Raw genomic sequence first — 19,010 nt, 5'->3', positions numbered from 1 at the left:
CGATACCGTACTCTGTAGCTGCAAGTCCAACAGGGTCTGATATCATATAATATATTTTTATACATAACTAACTGATTTACCATGATTCTGAAGTACTAAAATAACCATGATGCTACATAACATACTAAAATCTGAATAATCATAACATGGAACTGCATATTCGTAATACTAGAATTCGTATAATTATGGTACTGAGATTCATAAAATCATGGTACTGAAATATCATAAAATTATGGTACTGAAATTCGTAATATTATGATATTGAAGTTCGTATAACCATAATACTGAAATTCATAAAATTAGGAAACTAAATTCGTAAAATATATCCCTGTACCATATACAAAATCACAAGCCACACCATACTAACATACATAATTTTCGTAAATAAATAACTGTATAATATTTAGAAATTTCCTAACATAGTATATTTCCTTTCCCTTACCTTAACTTTGAAAAGCCCCTAGGGAATACAAGCCTAACACCCGCAGGGTCTTCTACAAAACACTCTGAAAACAATATTTGTCAGAACTAAACATCAATATTTTTTCGCCTATATCATTTCCTATAACTGGCAGGAAGTCAAAAACTGGATAAAAGACCTTACCCTGAATTTGGAATGATTTCCAACTCCAATTTCCCGACGATTCGTTCCGGTAGATGCGTGGAGAACTCCGTCAGGAGCGTCGTGGTAGCTTCGAATCGTTGATCCGGCAACTGGTGGGGCCGAAAATAAAGAGATAAGGGAGAGAGAGTCATAGGAGAGAGAGAGAGGCGCGGTAAAAATGAGAAATATTCCGATTTTTAGCTATTTATAGGACCAAATTCGTCGACGAGACACGTCACCTCGTCAACGAGCCCTTCACAAATTCGTCGACGAGACCCTATATTCGTCGACGAAATTCAGAGCAGCCCGAACCGTCTCTCGATATTTTCTCGTCGACGAAGCTCTATGTTCGTCGACGAAATTCTGAAGACCTTCGTCAACGAAACCCTGTGTTCGTCGACGAAGCCTGGCAAATTTCTTAAAATTAAATTAAATTATTTTATTCTCCAAATTGCAATGACGTCGACAAAGTCTACGGCCTCCTCCTGTTTCTGTATCTATTTTCTCTCCCTCTTTATCATTAAAATACTCATTTTTCTTCGGGTCACTACATGAATAATTTAAGCATTTTGAGTATTTGAGTAATTTAAGCATTTTGTAATCTTATCCAATTATAAAATTTTCTATTTTCCAAACAAGAATTAAGGGGGTAGATATTTTAGTTCCTTATCCACATGGAAGAAATTGGATTATTCAGAGAACTGGAGAGCAAGTGCAAAAATTTTCTTCTAAATATTTAATAACGGTCCAACCTTTGCAATAAACAATTACAGAAGGCTAATAAAATCTTATAAATCATCTCTTGGTAAAAGCTAAATGCATACAGCAACCGCAACCACCGACTATAAAGAGGAACTGTATTAGCAATTGCTAACCACAACCCAATACCAAACAAGCCCTTAATCTTAAGAAGAATAATCCCTTCATGTAGAATTTGCAACCTAATATTCACAAAATACCACACTAAACAAGACAAGTGAGACCTGCAGTACTCTGCACCACAACAAACATCACAATTGTGCCAAGTCGAAATGCAAATGGTTTTGTGCCTCGATGAGTAACGAATCCCACTTGACCAGACTGTCCTGTAAGCTATGGTGCTATGGCTATGGTACTATGGTACTAGATAAATGCAAAATGTGAATAATAACCCTTCAATGGCAAAATATAGAAGTATACGCATGAACAATACACTGGCCATCAAAACCAGCCAATTTCTATGTAGGAGCTCTCTCTACACAACACTTTCAAAACAGTGTATAGTAACAACAATGTAAGAATCATGGGTGCACCAAACCTGTGCATTCCACAACCAAATCCATTAACAAGAGCAATTCTAACCAAAATCCATCCTTTGTGAGGTAGACAAATGCTGCTGTACACATATCTCATGCAGCCTACTTTCGAGAAACTTACATCATTCTGGCCTACTCCAATTTGCAGACAAAAATGGTTTCCTCTCAACTAATCTTTTGTTACCCATCTATGGCCACGGATCTGATAACCACTGTAGCTTTGATCGCTGCTGCTTTCACCCCCACTTTCTGCACTAGTGTACCCTGATTTTCTTCGGTGTTTCTTTCCCCTTAAGACCCCACTATCACTAATGCTCCCATTCAAGAGAGGATCATCTATTCCACGGATCACCTTCCTTATTGGCAATGCCGTGGAAATGCAACTGTCATCTTTTGTTCTTCTCTTTTCCTTGTTGTGCCTCTTTATGTTTTGGGAAATCTTATGCAGTTTCTCATTAAACCTTGTGATTCCCTTCTCCACAGGCTCTACTGCCTGGGTTACTGTAAACTTGACATCATTTACAATCTGCACAAGTGAAACAGGAGATTCATCACTGGTGTAAAAAGAATAAAATATGGTGCAAGAAAAATTTTAAGAAAGAAACAGCATTTGTTGAAGTCAAAACAGCATGCACTCTGAAGGAAACAGATAGAGTCTAAACGGAGTAGATATCCCTCGAGGTCTTTCGAATTTTACTGAAATGCAGAGACACCAGTTGAATTTCAATTGGGTGCTTCTTTCTCGACACTTTCTAGAAATACAGGCAGGTCTATGAACGAGAGGTGTACAACTACAATTTTTTAATTTTCCTACTCTTTGGATTGTTTTATATCGTAATAAAACCAAACACTAAAAAAAAAATTAGGTAAAAATTTAAGTAACAATCTTAAAGCAGTTATCACTGACAGCACGGAGTCAGACATGGATGGGAAATAGGAATTTATGAGCAACAAGAAAATAGAAACACAAAATAACTTACTTTGAAGTACATTTTTCAAGGCAAAGGAGCAAAAGGAATTCACCATCACTTTTCAAGGCAGATAATCAAGATGGTACATCAGTTTTCTTCTCTGTGGTCTCCAATATCAAAACAAATGGTGCCCCCAATACTTTGTTAATAATTCAATACTCAGGTATTCTATTTGCAATTATATGACGATGATAATGATGGTAGTAATAATAATAATTTGTTTCTCAACTAGATACTCTTGATACAAGCCTGCTAAATACTTCAGCTTTGTGTAAAGGCCACAGAAGTCCCTGTTTAACTCAGTAAGAATGGTATAAAGACTTACATATTCACCACCGCCAATGAAAACATCCCGAACACTTTCTCTGATGGTCATTCCACTCTTGACATCAATATCAGGCTGTGGAAGACGTAACTTTGTTGGTCGCTCACTGTCCCTAACCTCATCAGGATCTAGAGGGCAGTCAGCAGAGGCATAATCCCCAAGAACCGAAACGCTTCCAGGAAAATGGTCTCCCATTAGCTCATATGGCTTTGCAGGGAATACATAAAGGTGAACAATAGAAGCAATGCCCATCTGTGCTGGATGAATATTTAAACCTGTTAAACTTCAATATTTTGTATGAGAATTACAGTATCAATCAATTTTCCAACAAATAAACACAGATGAGAGACAACGGTTAGGTATATCCTATTTTTTATGTATCCAAGAAACTTCCATTATGCCCGTAACCTTCCAAGTTTTTAACATATGCAGGCATAAGTGGCCTTAAAAATTCAACAACTACATCCTTGCTTTCCATCTTTGGTGTCTTTCTCTTCCTTTCCCCTTGTTCCACATTTGTAGGAAAGCTCGATATACAAAGAAGAATTCTTATTTTCTAATTTTTTAGAACCCCAAGGAGGACATCCCAAGACTAGAGCAGACCTAATTAAGATGAGATAACATCTTCCTGTCGAGAAAATATATATTCCGATATCAATATTCCCTTCAGAATTCAGAACACAGGACTAGCAATCATCCTTTAAGGCAATTGTAATGCACATATTCAGATACTCCGAAAGGTCTTAGAAGCAAACTAGCAACAGAATTTTCAAGAACTACCATCAGGATTGCAGAAAATAAAGGATGTATGAAATACAATTGTGGTAGGACTCAAATGAAATAAAATATACAGATGAAACATCTCCATTCAGTAAGCAAACTCCCAACACGCCAATAAGCCCTTCAGATTGAAGAGAAACAATTATTTTAACAGCATTATAAATTACTTGAAAACAAAACTCTAAAAATTCAGTGAATATCAAATGGGGAGCTATTAAAGGCAATAAATAATCAAAAGATATAGACAAACTGGACTTTTTCAAAAACAACTATTACCTCTATACAAATAATGAAATCTTGGACGCTTGATTTCAATTGCAAGCCTTGAGCTAGAGGACTTTTGAACAGACCAAGGTCATAGAGAAGAGCAATTGCCACACCTTGCCACCAAGTTAAAAATACAATTGATTTGAATGTCAAAAACTTGGCCAATGGTTTTATGTGTGCCAATTCATCCTTTGTAACAGTATAAAACTGAACTAAACAGTACAAAGCCCAAGACTGACTGAAATTTAGAACCACTGCCATATAAGGATACCTACAAAAAATAGGAGGTTAAAGGAATCAAGATGTCTTAGAAATCCCTTTCACAATATTTAATTATTCTCCAACATATTTGTCAAATGGAAAATAAAAGAATTGTTCAGAATGAAGAATTAAAAAATTCAACCACCAGAGTCACAGAATACAATATACAGCAAGAGATATGCACCATCCTGATTAAAAGTAAATCAAAACTCCTAGAAACATGTAAAAGAACTTCTCACATACCCAAAAAAATCTCACAATTAAAATTAAGTCAAATGACACAAATCAGCAGCACTACAGGCAGCCACATTGAGCTATTACCAAGAAGAGGCAATCAGACACTGGGCCCTGCACAATATGTGAGGTGCATCTGCAGATATTAGAGTGCAATCAACATCTTAAAAAATTGTGGCTTATGCACCACTTCACTTTTAACACATGATTTATATGCTTATGCTCTATGTACGACCCCTAGAATATAGTTCTTTTCTCTGAGTAACCATTGTATGCCCAATTGTCTTTAAATATTGTGTCTTCACCATTTGGGAATGATTGCCTCAGGGAAAAAACTCACTAGAATCAATAAGACTAATAGATTGCCCCCCCTGGGGTGCAGAGAAATCTCCATGTAATAGGAGGCCTCAGGTGTGATTCTGCATGAGGGTCAGTCCTTGACCAAGACGGACCGTGCCTAGTGGTAGGGCCTCCCATCCCGTTTGGTGCCTTCTTGTTGTGGTTACCAATACACAAAAAAAAAAAAAAAAGGTAAATACATTATATTATTAATGGTTTGTATCAATTTTTTAAAAGGTGAAGGCATAAAGCGAGGCGTTCTATCCCTTAAGAGGCAAGTCATAAGAAGGCATTGGGGCATAAGCATTCTGAATTTTATATATATATAAATCATATATATTTAAAATAAATAAAAAATTAAGAAAATCACAAATGTAATGTAATCACTTGTTGGCCATTCAAAAATTGCTAACTTGAATTCATTACGTAAATCATGACAAGAGATAGCTTTACACTACAATGTTCAAATTATTTCCATGATCCAACATACAATCCTCAATTATTTTGGGCAAGGTTCAAGAGTTTCAAAACCAACTCACATTATGACACTCTTTTTTATGAAAACATGGAGTCAAACTTTTCTAGCGGAATCTGGCTTCAGAATCACACAACCAGAATGCACAAGCCTCAACTAAAAAGGAACAAAAGGCGTGCCTTTTGTACAAATTTGTAAGCCTCAATGTGTAATGTGCTAAAATTTTTGGGATTTGGCATTTTAGGTTGAGTCTAAAGACATTTTAGGCATGCCTTGCCTTCAAGCAAGCCTCAATTGAGCCTTCTAAAACATTGGTTTCTATCAATGCTACCTGCATAACATTCCATGCATTGCAGTTTGATACATGCTCTAAAATGCAGTATGTTGGGGATTATGCTTATTAAAATGTAAAATTGAAATGTCTGATGGCACCTATATATTTAAGAGAGAATGTAGAGTTGTTTCTAACTTTAAAAGAGATTTTCTTCAGTAAAGTTGATTGATAATAATCCAAACAAAAATTATAATACAATAATGCTGCATTTTTACTAACAAAAAGCACAAGTCATCTCTTTGGACTTCATAGCACTAAACTTGGGGTTTTGGACCAGAAAAAGTACACCATGTTTGGAAACATTCATACCAGTTCACAGTGCACTAAAGTATTAGAATTTTCTCATAATGGTGATGTGTATTGTCAGTAATTATTTACAACAAAAATCTAATAAAAATTACACACAATTTCTTTGAGCTGTCTTCAGCAATTGGATAGACTTCCTTTGAGCTAATGTCCCCTGAGATTTGCTTTTGTTGACCAAGTATAATGATGAAATTCACAATCATACATTTTAAAGAATGATTTTACCCAATATGATTTATTAATTAAAATGCTCGTTGTAAATTTCTTAAACGAATTTGAAATCAAATTGAGTTCAAAATATCATTTTTGAATTAAAAATTCTGCAATGGATGTCAAATTTTCTCACTCTTAATTATCAATAGACAAAAGGGTAGCATTTAATTGGGGGAAAAAAAACTCAGGATGCCAATCTTATTTTATAAATATTTTTTTTAAAATGTCTTATTACTAATTAGAACAGTTAAGGAACCAAGGTGCATATATTTTATAAATTTAAGAATAAAAAATGTTATTTTGTCAATTGTATAAGAACATCTCAAAAGTTAAAACTAAGTAAAATCAGTGATAACTGTATTTTTGTGAGCATTACCAAGCAGGAGCCGTCACAGGCACATGTATAAAATAAGAGGTGCATCTGCAGAGTTCTCCATCAACTTGTTCATTCCCACTAAAAATTAGTATGACTTACTTTACGTAACACATACCCAAATTTATAAACAAACATTATTTGGGAAGTTATTTCAAAAAAAAAAAACTTGATTTCCACTAATGGAAGCTGAAGGCATGTCATATCCTCTTACAATGATTTTGTATGCAATAGCTTTAAGACTAATGAACCTATGGTTTCAAGTTTACATTGCAAATCATGCAATAGAACCATAGGGGCGTCTCTTTTTTTTTTTTTTTACTTTTCCCCCCATCTTTGGTACGCTACATCTTTGAACACGAGGATTTGAAACCTATTACTGGAGTCCCTTATAAACTGTCAATGCCAGGAAAAGCAAAACCAACATGAAAAATTTTTCCTGATCCCCCCTAAACCAGTGCAAATAGCTCAAGCCAGGCAAGTTTTAAAAAATCAGCATTGGGCCATGAAGAGGGACCGGTGATCAAGACCAGAAGTTAAAAGGTGTGATGAATCTATGGCCAAACTCCAATAAGGTTAATGTAAGCGGAAGCCTTGAATAACATTTTAATTAATTTTTTCATATGTACATCCCAATCTTATATAATACAATCACCTATTCTAAACAAGGAAACAATCCCCTTGCCAAATAATATCAAATCCCCCACATTTACCCACTTTCCTAATTTGTTTATTATTTACAATGATACTTGGGATTTTAACACTCTCCCTCAAGTTGGATCGTAAATATTAATCATCTCCAACTTGCTAATGAGATCATCAAAGTTCTGTCATTCCAACCTTTTAGTAAAGATATCTGCAGTTTGTTCCTTGGTAGGTACATAAGTCATACAGATAATTCCTTCTTCAATTTTCTCTTTGATAAAGTGTCTGTCCACTTCCACATGCTTAGTCCTATCATGTTGAACTGGATTGAGAAAGATGTTGATAGCTGCCTTACTGTCACAATAGAATTTGATAGGAAATTTTACCGAGACCTGTAATTCTTCCAAGAGTTTCCGTAACCACAGTCCTTCACATATCCCTTGAGCAACTACCCTGAATTCAGCTTCAGCACTACTATGAGCCACTACATTCTGTTTTTTCCCTCTCCAAATAACCAAATTTCCCCAGACAAATGTGCAATAACCTGTGGTGGACCTTCTGTCTTCCACTGATCCTGCCCAATCTAAATCTGTAAAGATATCTACTTCCTTGCTTTCACATTTCTTGAATAAGAGTCATCTTCCCGAGGATCCCTTGAGATATCGAAGCATCTTGTACACAGCATCTAAGTGGGCTTCTTTTGGTGAATGCATGTGTTGGCTTACTACACTGACTGCAAATGCAATATCTGGTCTAGTATGTGATAGGTAGATTAGCTTGCCAGCTAATCTCTGATACCTTTCCTTTTCAACTAGTATTCCACAGTCTTCAACCCTCTATACTGCTTCAATCGGGGTTCGCTGGGTTTGCATCCAAGCATGTCAGTTTCAATTAGGAGATCAGTAACATACTTTCGCTGAGAAATACTAATTCCCTTTCTTGTTCTCACAACTTCCATGCCCAAAAAATACCGCATTTATCCCAAGTCTTTAACTTCAAATTCAGCAGCCAGAACTTTCTTCAATCTCTCCATCTCTACTGTATCATCACCAGTAAGGATTATATCAACAACATATACTATTAGAATTGTTCTCTTACCTCTTTCAGACTGTTGGAAGAACAAGGTGTAGTAACCCGACCCCGAGAAAAAATAAAATAAAATAATAAATAAATAAATAAAATTAAAAAAATAAAATAAATAATAATAATAAATAATAAATAAACATAAAATAAATAAATAAATAAATATTTTGGAGAAGATATTTTGAAAAGAGATATTTTGAGATATTTATATATAAATATCTTGGAGGAGATATTTATTTAGATTACTTAAGGACTAAGTTACGTTTTATTCTATAAATTCTCTTATTCTCTCTCTCTCTCTCTCTCTCTCTCTCTCTCTCTCTCTTTTTCTCTCTCTCTAAGATCCTTCGCCATTTGTCGTCCGTTTCCAAAAACGGAGGGTACTGCGTGGATCAGAAGAGGAAACTCTACACTTTTAGTGGATCGGATCGTCGTTTCGGAGAGTTTCGGGTTTTCCCAAGAATCGAGATAAGAATTTGATCCTAATTTTGATTGGATATTTGGATAGCAGTAGAAAACATAGTAAGGTTATGTTCTGTGGTTTTAGGTTTTCGAGATCTCGGGTTGTCAATTTGGACCGTTTTCATACGAACTTTCATTTCGAGTATAAGGTAAGGGGAATTTGATTACAACAGCTATTTTGGAAAACTAAATTGCTAAAAAGCTAGTTTATGTTATTATCTATGATTTAACTGCTTATTTGTGAAATTCTACCGAGCAAAGATGCCAGTTTGACGATTTTACAGTTTTCGGTAAAAACGAGGCTTTCAACGTGTAATCTCCAAATTTTACAAACATCGTTTATTTGTGTTTATACTATAATAGGAGAGGCTCGAATCCTTTATTTATTCAGTTAAACTATGTATATCGAATTTCTATCATTTAGCGGGTTTTTGAAGTAAATTTGTGTGATATATGTTGAAATGGAAATGAATGGAATTTTCTATACTATTGATATAAAATATAGGAACAAAGTTCCAAATTTGTTATACTGAGAATGTGATAAACAGAGGCTGGTGATACATCGAGCCGCATCAGTAAACAAAAAGGGGTAAACTGAGTGGAAAGATGCCGGTTTAAACCCAATTCTATTATTTGAATTTGTAAAAAATAGTGGAATTGCGCAAGTTATCATATTTGTATAAATTGAATTTATGATACACGGAACCACAGCTTGAGAGTCTCGGGAGGGTTGAAAAATACTTTCTTTGCAGGGTGAAATGAAATCACTGTTATATGATACAGCACAATATCGTAGCTAGATGTACACGTGCAACCACACGTATTAAACGATGTGGGTACCAAGATGGTCGGCTAGCAGGGTGAAACCATTGGTTGATATTGGGCCAATGGAGGCAGTCGGATCATATGTAGGTACTCGGCAATGTCTGCACGAACAGGGCATTGGACGAGTATCAGTGCACAACCCGAGCCACGGGGTAAAACTGGTTATAGGGATATTTTGCTGTTGGTCATCTGATAAATCATTAAATGGTCGAAAGACAGATGTGGAAATTTTGTAATATGAATAATGATATACCTGATGCACAACTGTATTAGCAATACTTGATTTATATTTCAGATGTTGAATTAAAATATGCATGTATTGCAGTCACACACTGTTGTAACTCCTTCTTCCTTACTGAGAGGTGTCTCACCCTATCATACAACCTTTGTTTTCAGGTCCATCAGTGCGTCAGTCCTAATAGCAAAAAGGACTAGGAGATTGTTTTTGAACAGCTTACGTAAGCATCTGAATCTTGTAGAAAAACTTAAATGAAGTTCCTTTTTGGAGGGTTGTAATAATGAGAAGCATTCTAAGTCCGAACTTATGTAAATTATGGATGTATTAGTAAACTCTGGTACAAGTCTAGTAGAAATCCCAATGGATGTTTATGATTTTCCGCAACATTTACATCGTAATTATGTATGATTTACACCCGTATGTCCCTGTTTAAAGCGGGTTGTTTCCATATCTTGAACAGGTATAGGTAATTGATGTATGTGAGTGACACCTGGGTCCGTGTAAAGGGCTGGGTTGTCACACAAGGTGTGATCAGATTGCCCTTGTCGATAACCTTGATTCTTTATTACTTTTGCAAATCTGTTGAACCATGCTTTGGGAGATTGTTTGAATCCATACAAGGACTTCTTGAGTTTACACACTCTATTTTCTTCACCTTTCCCATTGAATCTTGGTGGTATAGCCATGTATCCTTCTTCTTCTAACTCGCCATTTAAAAATGCATTCTCAATATCAAGTTGTTGTAGTGGCCAATCTAGGTTGGCTGCCAAGGACAAGAGGACCCGAACTGTATTTAAGTTTGCCACTGGTACAAATGTCTCCATATAGTCAATGTCCTAAGTCAGTGTAAATCATTTTGCAACAAGTCTGACTTTATATCTTTCAACTATCCCATCAGATTTATATTTTATTGTGAAGACCCATTTACAACCCACTGGCTTCTTCCCTCTCGGCAAATTTATCAACTCCCAAGTTCTATTTTTTTCTAGGGTCCGCATTTCCTCCATGACTGCCTCTCTCCATTTAGGTATTTCTAAAACTTCCTAAATGTTCTTTAGAATTCTCATCCTGTCAAGGTTAGAGACAAAAGCACGATATCCTATAGACAAGCTTTTATAAGACATGTATTTAGACCAGGGATATTGAGTACATGACCTGGTTTGTTTTATGATTGCAATAGGTTTGATATCATCAGGTACAGGATTATCAGAAGAAAGCTCAATTACCAGATCAAGATTGGGCGAGGACTCATGGTTATTCGAAGCCATCACCGGTTCCAACGCTCTTGGTGCCTCAGGTATGAGATTCTCCCTTTTCTTTGTATTCGGCTTTCTTGAGTAAACAAGTATGTCTGCATTGTTTTGCTTTCCTGTATCTCCCCCTGAGGTTAAGTGTTCTGTTGTGTTTGGCAAGTCAGGAAGTGATGCAATGGAAGGCTCGATAGATGGATCAGGGAATGAAGCAATGGGAGGCTCAATAGGTGGTACAGGTTCAAATGACAAGGATTCAGTAGTAAAGAAGTCAAAGAATCGATCTTCACTCCATTTCTCCCCCTGAAAAGAGGGCTTTGGGAAATAAGGAGTGGTTTCAAGGAAAGTAACATCAAGACTAACAAACAGCCTTTTTGAGACAAGATCATAGCATTTGTAGCCTTTCTGGGTAGGGGAATAACCAAGGAAGTCACATTTAATGGCACGGGGATCCAATTTATCTCAATAGTGTGCATGAACATGAACAAAAGCAGTACAACCAAAGATTTTCAGCAGGAGACTAGAGGGGAGTCGAGAGGTAGGAAAGTGTTCCTGAAATTTCTGAAGAAGGGTGGCAAAGGAAAGTACTCGACTCGGCATTCGATTAATGAGATGTGTAGCTGTTAAGATGGCATCTCCCCAAAAATAGTTTTTCATGTTGGTAGTGAACATTAATGTCTGGGCTACTTCAAGTATATGTCTATTTTTTCGTTCAACAACCCCATTTTGCTGAGGGGTATCCACACAAGAACTCTAATGAACAATCCCATTTTCTTGAAGATTAGCTCCCAAAATAGTATTAAAATATTTCGTACCATTATCAGTACGTAATTTGAATATGAGTCTAGAACTGTGTATGAATCATGGAATGAAAACTGATGAAAATGGAGCGGACTTCAGTTTTGTCTTTCAGCAGCAAGTAAACCCAACAAAGACGAGTATGGTCATCGATAAAATTAACGAACCATTTTGTATTGGTGCGACTAAGGGAACGTGAGGGACCCCACAAATCACTGTGAATCATAGTAAATGGGCGAAATGGTTTGTACATGAATGATGGGAAAGAAGTACGACGGTGTTTTGCAAGCTCACACACTTCACATTGAAACTCAAAAGACATTTTATTTGAACAAATATAAGGAAACAAACGTTTTAAATATTGGAAATTGGGATGACCCATCCTTGAATGCCATAACAAAAGTTCACTATCTCTAGAAATAGATGTAGAATCACAAATTGCAATATTACATAATTCACTCAAGCTTGCCTCCTCAAAGTAGTAGAGTCCCTTATATGCCTTAGCAGTGCCAATTGTCTTCCCTAATGACAGGTCCTGAAAAACACAATGAGATGAAACAAATTTAGCAGAACAATTTGAGTCTTTTCTTAATTGGTTGATGGATAATAGGTTGTAAGATAACTTGGGAACATATAGGACAAATTTTAAATTTATAGAGTCAGATATGCAAATACTTCCTTTAAAGGCAATTGGTGAGAGGGAGCCATCTGCAATTTTTACTCTCAAATTCCCAACATATGGTGAGTAGGATGAAAACAATTGATAAAAACCAGTCATATGATCAGATGTGCCCGAGTCAATTATACATGGAAATTTGTAACAGGATGTAGTATTTAAGGCTGACAAATAATTACTTCGGTGAGCCAGGGAACCAGAGGAAGACTAACCCGATGTTTGAATTGACGAAATCATTTTATACAGTTGATCTAACTGCTCAGGACTGAATGCACTACTTGGGGAGGTATTATTGGTTTTCTCTCCTTGTAATTTTTCAGTTGACTTGTTAGTGCTCGCTTGGTACCCACGATTTTTTTGGTATTGTCTCAACTTCCAATCTGCCGGTTTTCCATGAATCTCCTAGCAGGTATCTTTTGAATGGCCTGTTTTGCGGCAATGTTCACACCATAATTTACCTTTTTGTGGTCGTTGACTGGATCCCCCTGGGCCTTTTGATACAAGGGCCAAGACATCAAGCCCATCAGTGTTCCCATTTGAATTTGGGGCGGATACGGATAGGTCTAGCCCGACCCAGTCACCTTGGGGCCTCAGCATCACACGCCTCCTACTCTCCTCCCTCCTAACTTTTGTGAAGACCTCTCGGGTTGAAGGAAAAGGTTGCCAACCAAGGATGTGTCCCCTCATGTCGTCTAGATCTCTGTTGAGGCCGGCAAGAAACTCGAAGACCCTTTCATTTTAGAGCCTCCTTCAGCATCGTGTGCTGTCGCCGGAGCTGTCGCCGGAGCACTCCCACTCCTCGTCGATGCTCATATCGAGCTCTTGCCAGAGATGGGTCATCTCCATGAAATACTCTGTGACTTCCCTATCACTTTGCCTCATCCGCCACAACCGAGATTTGATGTCAAAGATTTGTGAATAGCTCTCAACATCGGAGTAGGTTTCACGAATGGCGTCCCAAACATCCTTCATCATGGGTAAGAACAAGTATATTTTACCAATTGCTAGCTTCATCGAGTTAGCGAGCTAATTCGTGACCATGGAGTTTTCGAATCTCCATGTTTGCAAGGCGACAGCATTAGTAGGGTCGAGTTTCCTCCTTTCTCTAGTAAGGTAACCTAGTTTCCCTTTTCCTTCAATCACCAACTTTATGGATTAAGCCCATTCTCGAAAGTTTTTCCCGTTCAATTTCTCCACTGAGAGTGGAAAGGTTGTATTGTCCAGCCTATTCAAACCCCAACGGACGTAACCTCGAAATCCTTGTCGCATTTTCCAAATGAGGTTGCCCCTTTGCTGGTGCTGCTGGCCATTGTTAGCTAAGGTTAAGAAACCCTAGCTTTGATACCATGTAAGCGGAAGCCTTGAATTACATTTTAATTAATTTTTTCATATGTACATCCCAATCTTATATTATACAATCATCTATTCTAAACAAGGAAACAATCCCCTTACCAAATAATATCAAATCCCCCACATTTACCCACTTTCCTAATTTGTTTATTATTTACAATGATACTTGGGATTTTAACAGCATCCCATATATTTGGCCTATCCCTAATTATCTCAAAACCCTTGTGTCTGTCCGCTTGGTTTTGTCTAAACTATCTAATCTTAACCATCTCTAGTAAATGAAATTCCAAAGTCACTAGTTCTATCAACTTTCAACATTAGCAATAAGAATAATGAACTAAATTTGCACCATATCAAGATAATATGACAGCACTAAAACAAAGTTATCAATAACTAAGAACAAAGAAATGCTACTGTTTATGTATCCCACCTCTATTGCCACACACCACCCCCCCACTCATCCTATCCAGGGGGGAAAAATGTGCATACACGCAAAAGAAAAGAGAGCTTCAGAGCCACACAAGATGGGGACAGGACCCCAAGAAAATAAAAACAGGGGAAATATTATGCACTCATAGTGCCTCTAATCTTCATTTAATAAAAAATCACAAAAATGACAGTTTAGCTAGCCATTTGGGGGAAGAGGAAACCAGAAAAGATAAGATAGAAACATTTAATGCATAGTGACTCTGGTTTTCATTTAATGTCATTACAAAATGGCCTTTTATCAATTCATTTAGGAGGAGTGGAAGTTGAGTGAGATTGTTGCGGCTTAATAGATCCATGCACACATCACAGGGACAATCCACATGACACCACCTTCTTAAGAGGGCACGCTAATATGGAACAAGGTTTTTAAAAGGCAAAAGTGCAAGACATTTTAGGCTTATGGCATTAGGCTTAAACTTTGTGGAGTTGAGGCATGAGCCTTTTGAGAATTTTAATTTTCTTTAAAATTTAAAAATTTTATAGAACTAAATTATATTTTTAAAAAAGGAAATATAAAAATAAAAAAATTACAGAAAATGAAAAATAATTTCTAAACTATTTGTAGGCCATTTTAAGCTAATACATTTAAATTCGTTCAAATAAACCATTGCAAAAGGCAATCAGAAGTCATAGTATTACAAAGTTCAAACAATTTTAATAGTCCAAGATGCAAAATTGCAAATCTCAATTGATTCGAAGACTCAAAAGAGTTTGAATGATAAATTCAAGTAAGGGCATTCACTTTTGTTTCTTTGGGTACAAGAAGTGGGGCAATGGATGGACCCTCATTGGAGGCTGATAAGGAACTATTGGCCTTCAGCCCATCTAGAAGTAATTAATTAGGCTGAGTTTATTTTGGGGGTTTGTTTGTAACATTTATGTATTTTAGGGGTTCATTTATAATTACATGTGTCCTTATGGGTTTATGTGTAATTTGTGTAATTTAGGTTCCTTATAAATAAGGTGTGAAAGCCATGTAAGAGTTAGTTTTTGATGAATTTCAATTGCTGTGAAAGCCATGTAAAAGTTAGTTGTTGATGAATTTCAATTGCAAATTGAATGCGTGCTCTTTCCCCTAATTTCATCCCCTTCTTCCTCTCTTCTTTTTCCTTCTTCTTGTTCGTCCCCTTCCCTTCTCTCCTCTACTCCTAATTCTCCCTTAGGAGCAATTTCATGATGCTGTTCTGTATCCCTGAATTAATGTAATGCATTATCTTCCTCTTTGTATCCTTCTCTCTCTCTCTCTTGCTTAATAAATCTTTATTTTTCTATCCTTAAGAGAAAAAAAAAATCTTACCAAGACAACATCTAGGAACAAACTACAATACATTCCATATATTGCTAGAAAAAAAGAAAAAATACACTTTTGTTAGAAGGCATTTGATGGAAAACTTCAAAACCAAGCAAAAGAACTCTTGCAAAAGTAAAAACTAAAAGATGGAAAATAAAGGGCCGCGACAACTAAAAAGGTCATGTAATAATTAAGTAAAGTTATTATGCGGTAAAAAGATTTAACCGAGCAAAAAATTCTTTAACAATCACATGAGATTCTCTTACCCGCATCCCCATTTGAAGTCTCCCTCACAATATACACCAAAAGCTTCAAGAAATACAGCTAAAATAGCACTAAAAGATTTTATTATCATCTGCAAAGAAAAATATAATTTGTTTTCAATAGATTACTAAAAATGCAGAATCGCTAACTCTAGAAACAACAAAAAAAGGTAAATATATAAAAGCAAACATACATATTGAACAATTCCAAACTTGACAACTTGGTAAAACCATTCACCAAGTTTCCACGGTTTTAAGAAATAGTTCACCGGAAAAGGATGCTTTACAGTTCCCTTTTCAGAAGCATGCTCTAATAAAGGAGTTTTAGAACTCATTTGTCCTTGCCTCTCCATAAACTCGATAGTCCTCTCTTCCCCGCCTTAAAAAAACAATGAATAAAAATAAGTAATAAAAAAACATAAGTAATCAAGAAGCTATCTAATGAAAACAGAAAAAATAAGTATGCGCTTGTACATGTGCAAGCATCATAATCAATAAATGAAAATTCAGCAGCAGCTACCAGATTTATTGTCCTGCTATCTGTCTAAATTGTAATCACTGCCCATTCACGAATGACATGACCTGATCCCATCATGTATACAACCACATGAACATATTACAATATCTTTAATATGTTCAAATATACCTGCCAATTTTGTAATAAACATAGAAGGAATTATTTTATGGTTCAGACATTCAAGAGGTTTTACATGACTGTTTGGAGTAAATCAGTAAAATGACATGCTTAGAAGCCAAATTTGTCATTTGTCACTACTCCATTTGCAACCATGACAAGAGATTACACACACAAAGACTTTAACTGAGCTAGTTGAATTCCAAAAGCAATATGTATTGAAATGTTTCCTCAAAAAAGCAAAAATAGTGTCACAAGGCATATCAAAACAAAGATTTTGGGACTACGAGCAAAATAATAGACAACAAAAAAATGCCATTATAGAATCTGGAAGTTGGAGGGGAAATCTATCAGAAAAAGTGCAGATAAAAGGTTCATAAACCAGAAGCTCTATTAAGAGGCATACCCAAACACGCAACAAGGTATCTCCCAAAGCAATACATGGCAAAGGCTTCATAGCAATCACGCAGTATCTCACAATCAACGCTAATTGATGGATCTATCAACGACACAAACTGCAAAAATCAACACAAACCAGAGGATGTTACGAAAAACTTCACCTCTGTACCAACTGTGAGGTGCTGCAGGTGCATAACACCTCATATTAAACTATCAAAATTATTTCAAAAAATTATATCTGTGCATATCAATAATTCTATATATAACTTCCCCAAACATTTATTAAATGATGTCATGTGTGTTTCACTTAGGTAGGCTTACCGATTCAATTGCATAACATGGAACCATTAAAATTACTCCGATCAAAAACTTTTGCTCCTGTCATGAAAGGCCAAATAAAAAAATGAGAACAAAGCATATGAAGGATAGTTTTACAAAACAAAATGAATAGTGATAATTGTGCAGCACATGGATTTCTTTTCTTTTCTTTTCTTTTTTTGAAAAAAAAAAAGAAAGAAAGAAAGAAAAAGACCTCGGGATTCTTGTACGCTGAGAGGTGCTCGAATAGAAGGTAAATTGAAAGGGAAAGAGAGATAAGGACTAAGGCACCAGCAACCAGACTCGCCCATGTAGGCGGTGAGTAGGCCAGAAAGATTAAGTACGCAATAACCTTCATCAGCTATGTTAAGCTCACGGGTCTATATTCACATAGCCCACAAGCATAATGTATTCACCAACTCCCAAATGAACGCATTCGACGACGAATCGTAACAGCCACCAGAAGTATCAGCATATGGACCTAAAAGTGATGAACGATCATCAGCAGCACCTAAAAATGCGTCCACTAAGAACGTGAAAAACTATCAAACTTGAAGAACCAAAAAAAAACTGAAACGCCAAAATTCAGTGCAAAACCATTGAAAAGCAGAGATATAAGAAAGTTTCCAAAAATTAAGAACCCTAGAGCATGGGTCCGAAAATGGAATATTCATTAATGATCCATCAGAAATAATTCGGGGAACAGCCCGAATTGTTTGAATCAACTCCTTACCTTTTAGGCATCTCCTCCAATCCGATGATGATTTCTTCTCCCGAAAAGTCCAAACTTGAGCAGTGAAGGCCCTGGAGAGCGATGAAAATGGAAAATTACACCTATACACTTCTCCCCAATACTCAGAATTGTGTCAATTAAATAAATAAATAAAATTTTTATTATAAAGAAAATATATAATAAATAAATAAAATTTGCATACTATTAACTTTCATTCTTAATTTTTAGTGGTATTTGAATTGATTTTAATTCTTAATAACATTATAGATTAAAAAACATATTAAATTAATTAACAAAATTTTAATTTTATACATCCTTAATATTTGATTTTGTTAATTTTAAATTATATTAGAATAATTTTTTATTTTTAGTAATATTCGGTATAGGGAGAAAATATAGTTTTCCTTTTCTTTTCTTTTTGTAAGTAAAATTCTTAATCCAAACACACCATAAGGCTTTTGGAACTCACCAAATACTAAGGAAACAAAAGAAAATAATAAAAAATTCACATTTTTTGTGTTTGGTTATTAAGAAAAATAGAAAAAAAAATAAAAAAGAAACACATAATCTATGAAAAGTAATTTGATTATATTCATCACTAATATTTGACTTTTTATATTTTTAATTATATTAAAATAAAATTTTATTTTCAATAATATTTTTGTAAAAAAAAATACAATGAAAATTTTTCTCTTTCTTTTCAAAATTCTCAATCCAAACACACCCTAAATGATCTGGAAGTGTTAAATGATCTTGAAGTGTCAAGAGACGTTCAGACA

General features: G+C 35.6%; 1 protein-coding gene across 3 annotated transcripts; it reads right to left on the bottom strand.

The window, feature by feature from the left end:
• Window positions 1-1,733: 1,733 nt before the first annotated feature.
• On the bottom strand, window positions 1,734-18,357 carry LOC131156562 (protein LAZ1). Of its 3 annotated transcripts, none has more exons than XM_058110355.1 (9): window positions 18,232-18,357; window positions 17,713-18,009; window positions 17,502-17,558; window positions 17,188-17,296; window positions 16,342-16,526; window positions 16,151-16,239; window positions 4,252-4,513; window positions 3,196-3,447; window positions 1,734-2,425 (listed from the first exon to the last, which is right to left on the bottom strand). In XM_058110355.1, the coding sequence occupies exons 2-9, from the start codon at window positions 17,854-17,856 to the stop codon at window positions 2,069-2,071; spliced, it is 1,455 nt and encodes a 484-aa protein (XP_057966338.1). In that variant the 5' UTR covers window positions 17,857-18,009; window positions 18,232-18,357; the 3' UTR covers window positions 1,734-2,068. The 3 variants fall into 3 exon arrangements, with proteins under 3 accessions (XP_057966338.1, XP_057966337.1, XP_057966339.1); XM_058110354.1 differs by having other exon boundaries at window positions 17,713-17,979; XM_058110356.1 differs by having other exon boundaries at window positions 17,713-17,979; window positions 18,096-18,233.
• Between the last annotated feature and the right edge of the window lie 653 nt (window positions 18,358-19,010).

The sequence above is a fragment of the Malania oleifera genome, chromosome 5 (assembly GCF_029873635.1).
Source record: "Malania oleifera isolate guangnan ecotype guangnan chromosome 5, ASM2987363v1, whole genome shotgun sequence".
NCBI classification, from domain to species: domain Eukaryota; kingdom Viridiplantae; phylum Streptophyta; class Magnoliopsida; order Santalales; family Ximeniaceae; genus Malania; species Malania oleifera.
The sequence above is the reverse complement of the archived record's forward strand: the minus strand, read 5'-3'. Positions and strand labels throughout refer to the sequence as shown.

Excerpts from the sequence above, each read along its gene's own strand:
- LOC131156562 (XM_058110355.1), bottom strand. The coding sequence starts at position 17,856 with ATGAAGGTTATTGCGTACTTAATCTTTCTGGCCTACTCACCGCCTACA. Across the intron at positions 16,240-16,341 it reads AGTTTGGAATTGTTCAATAT|ATGATAATAAAATCTTTTAG; the intron begins GTATGTTTGCTT and ends TTTTCTTTGCAG. Across the intron at positions 3,448-4,251 it reads ATTTCATTATTTGTATAGAG|ATGGGCATTGCTTCTATTGT; the intron begins GTAATAGTTGTT and ends CATCCAGCACAG.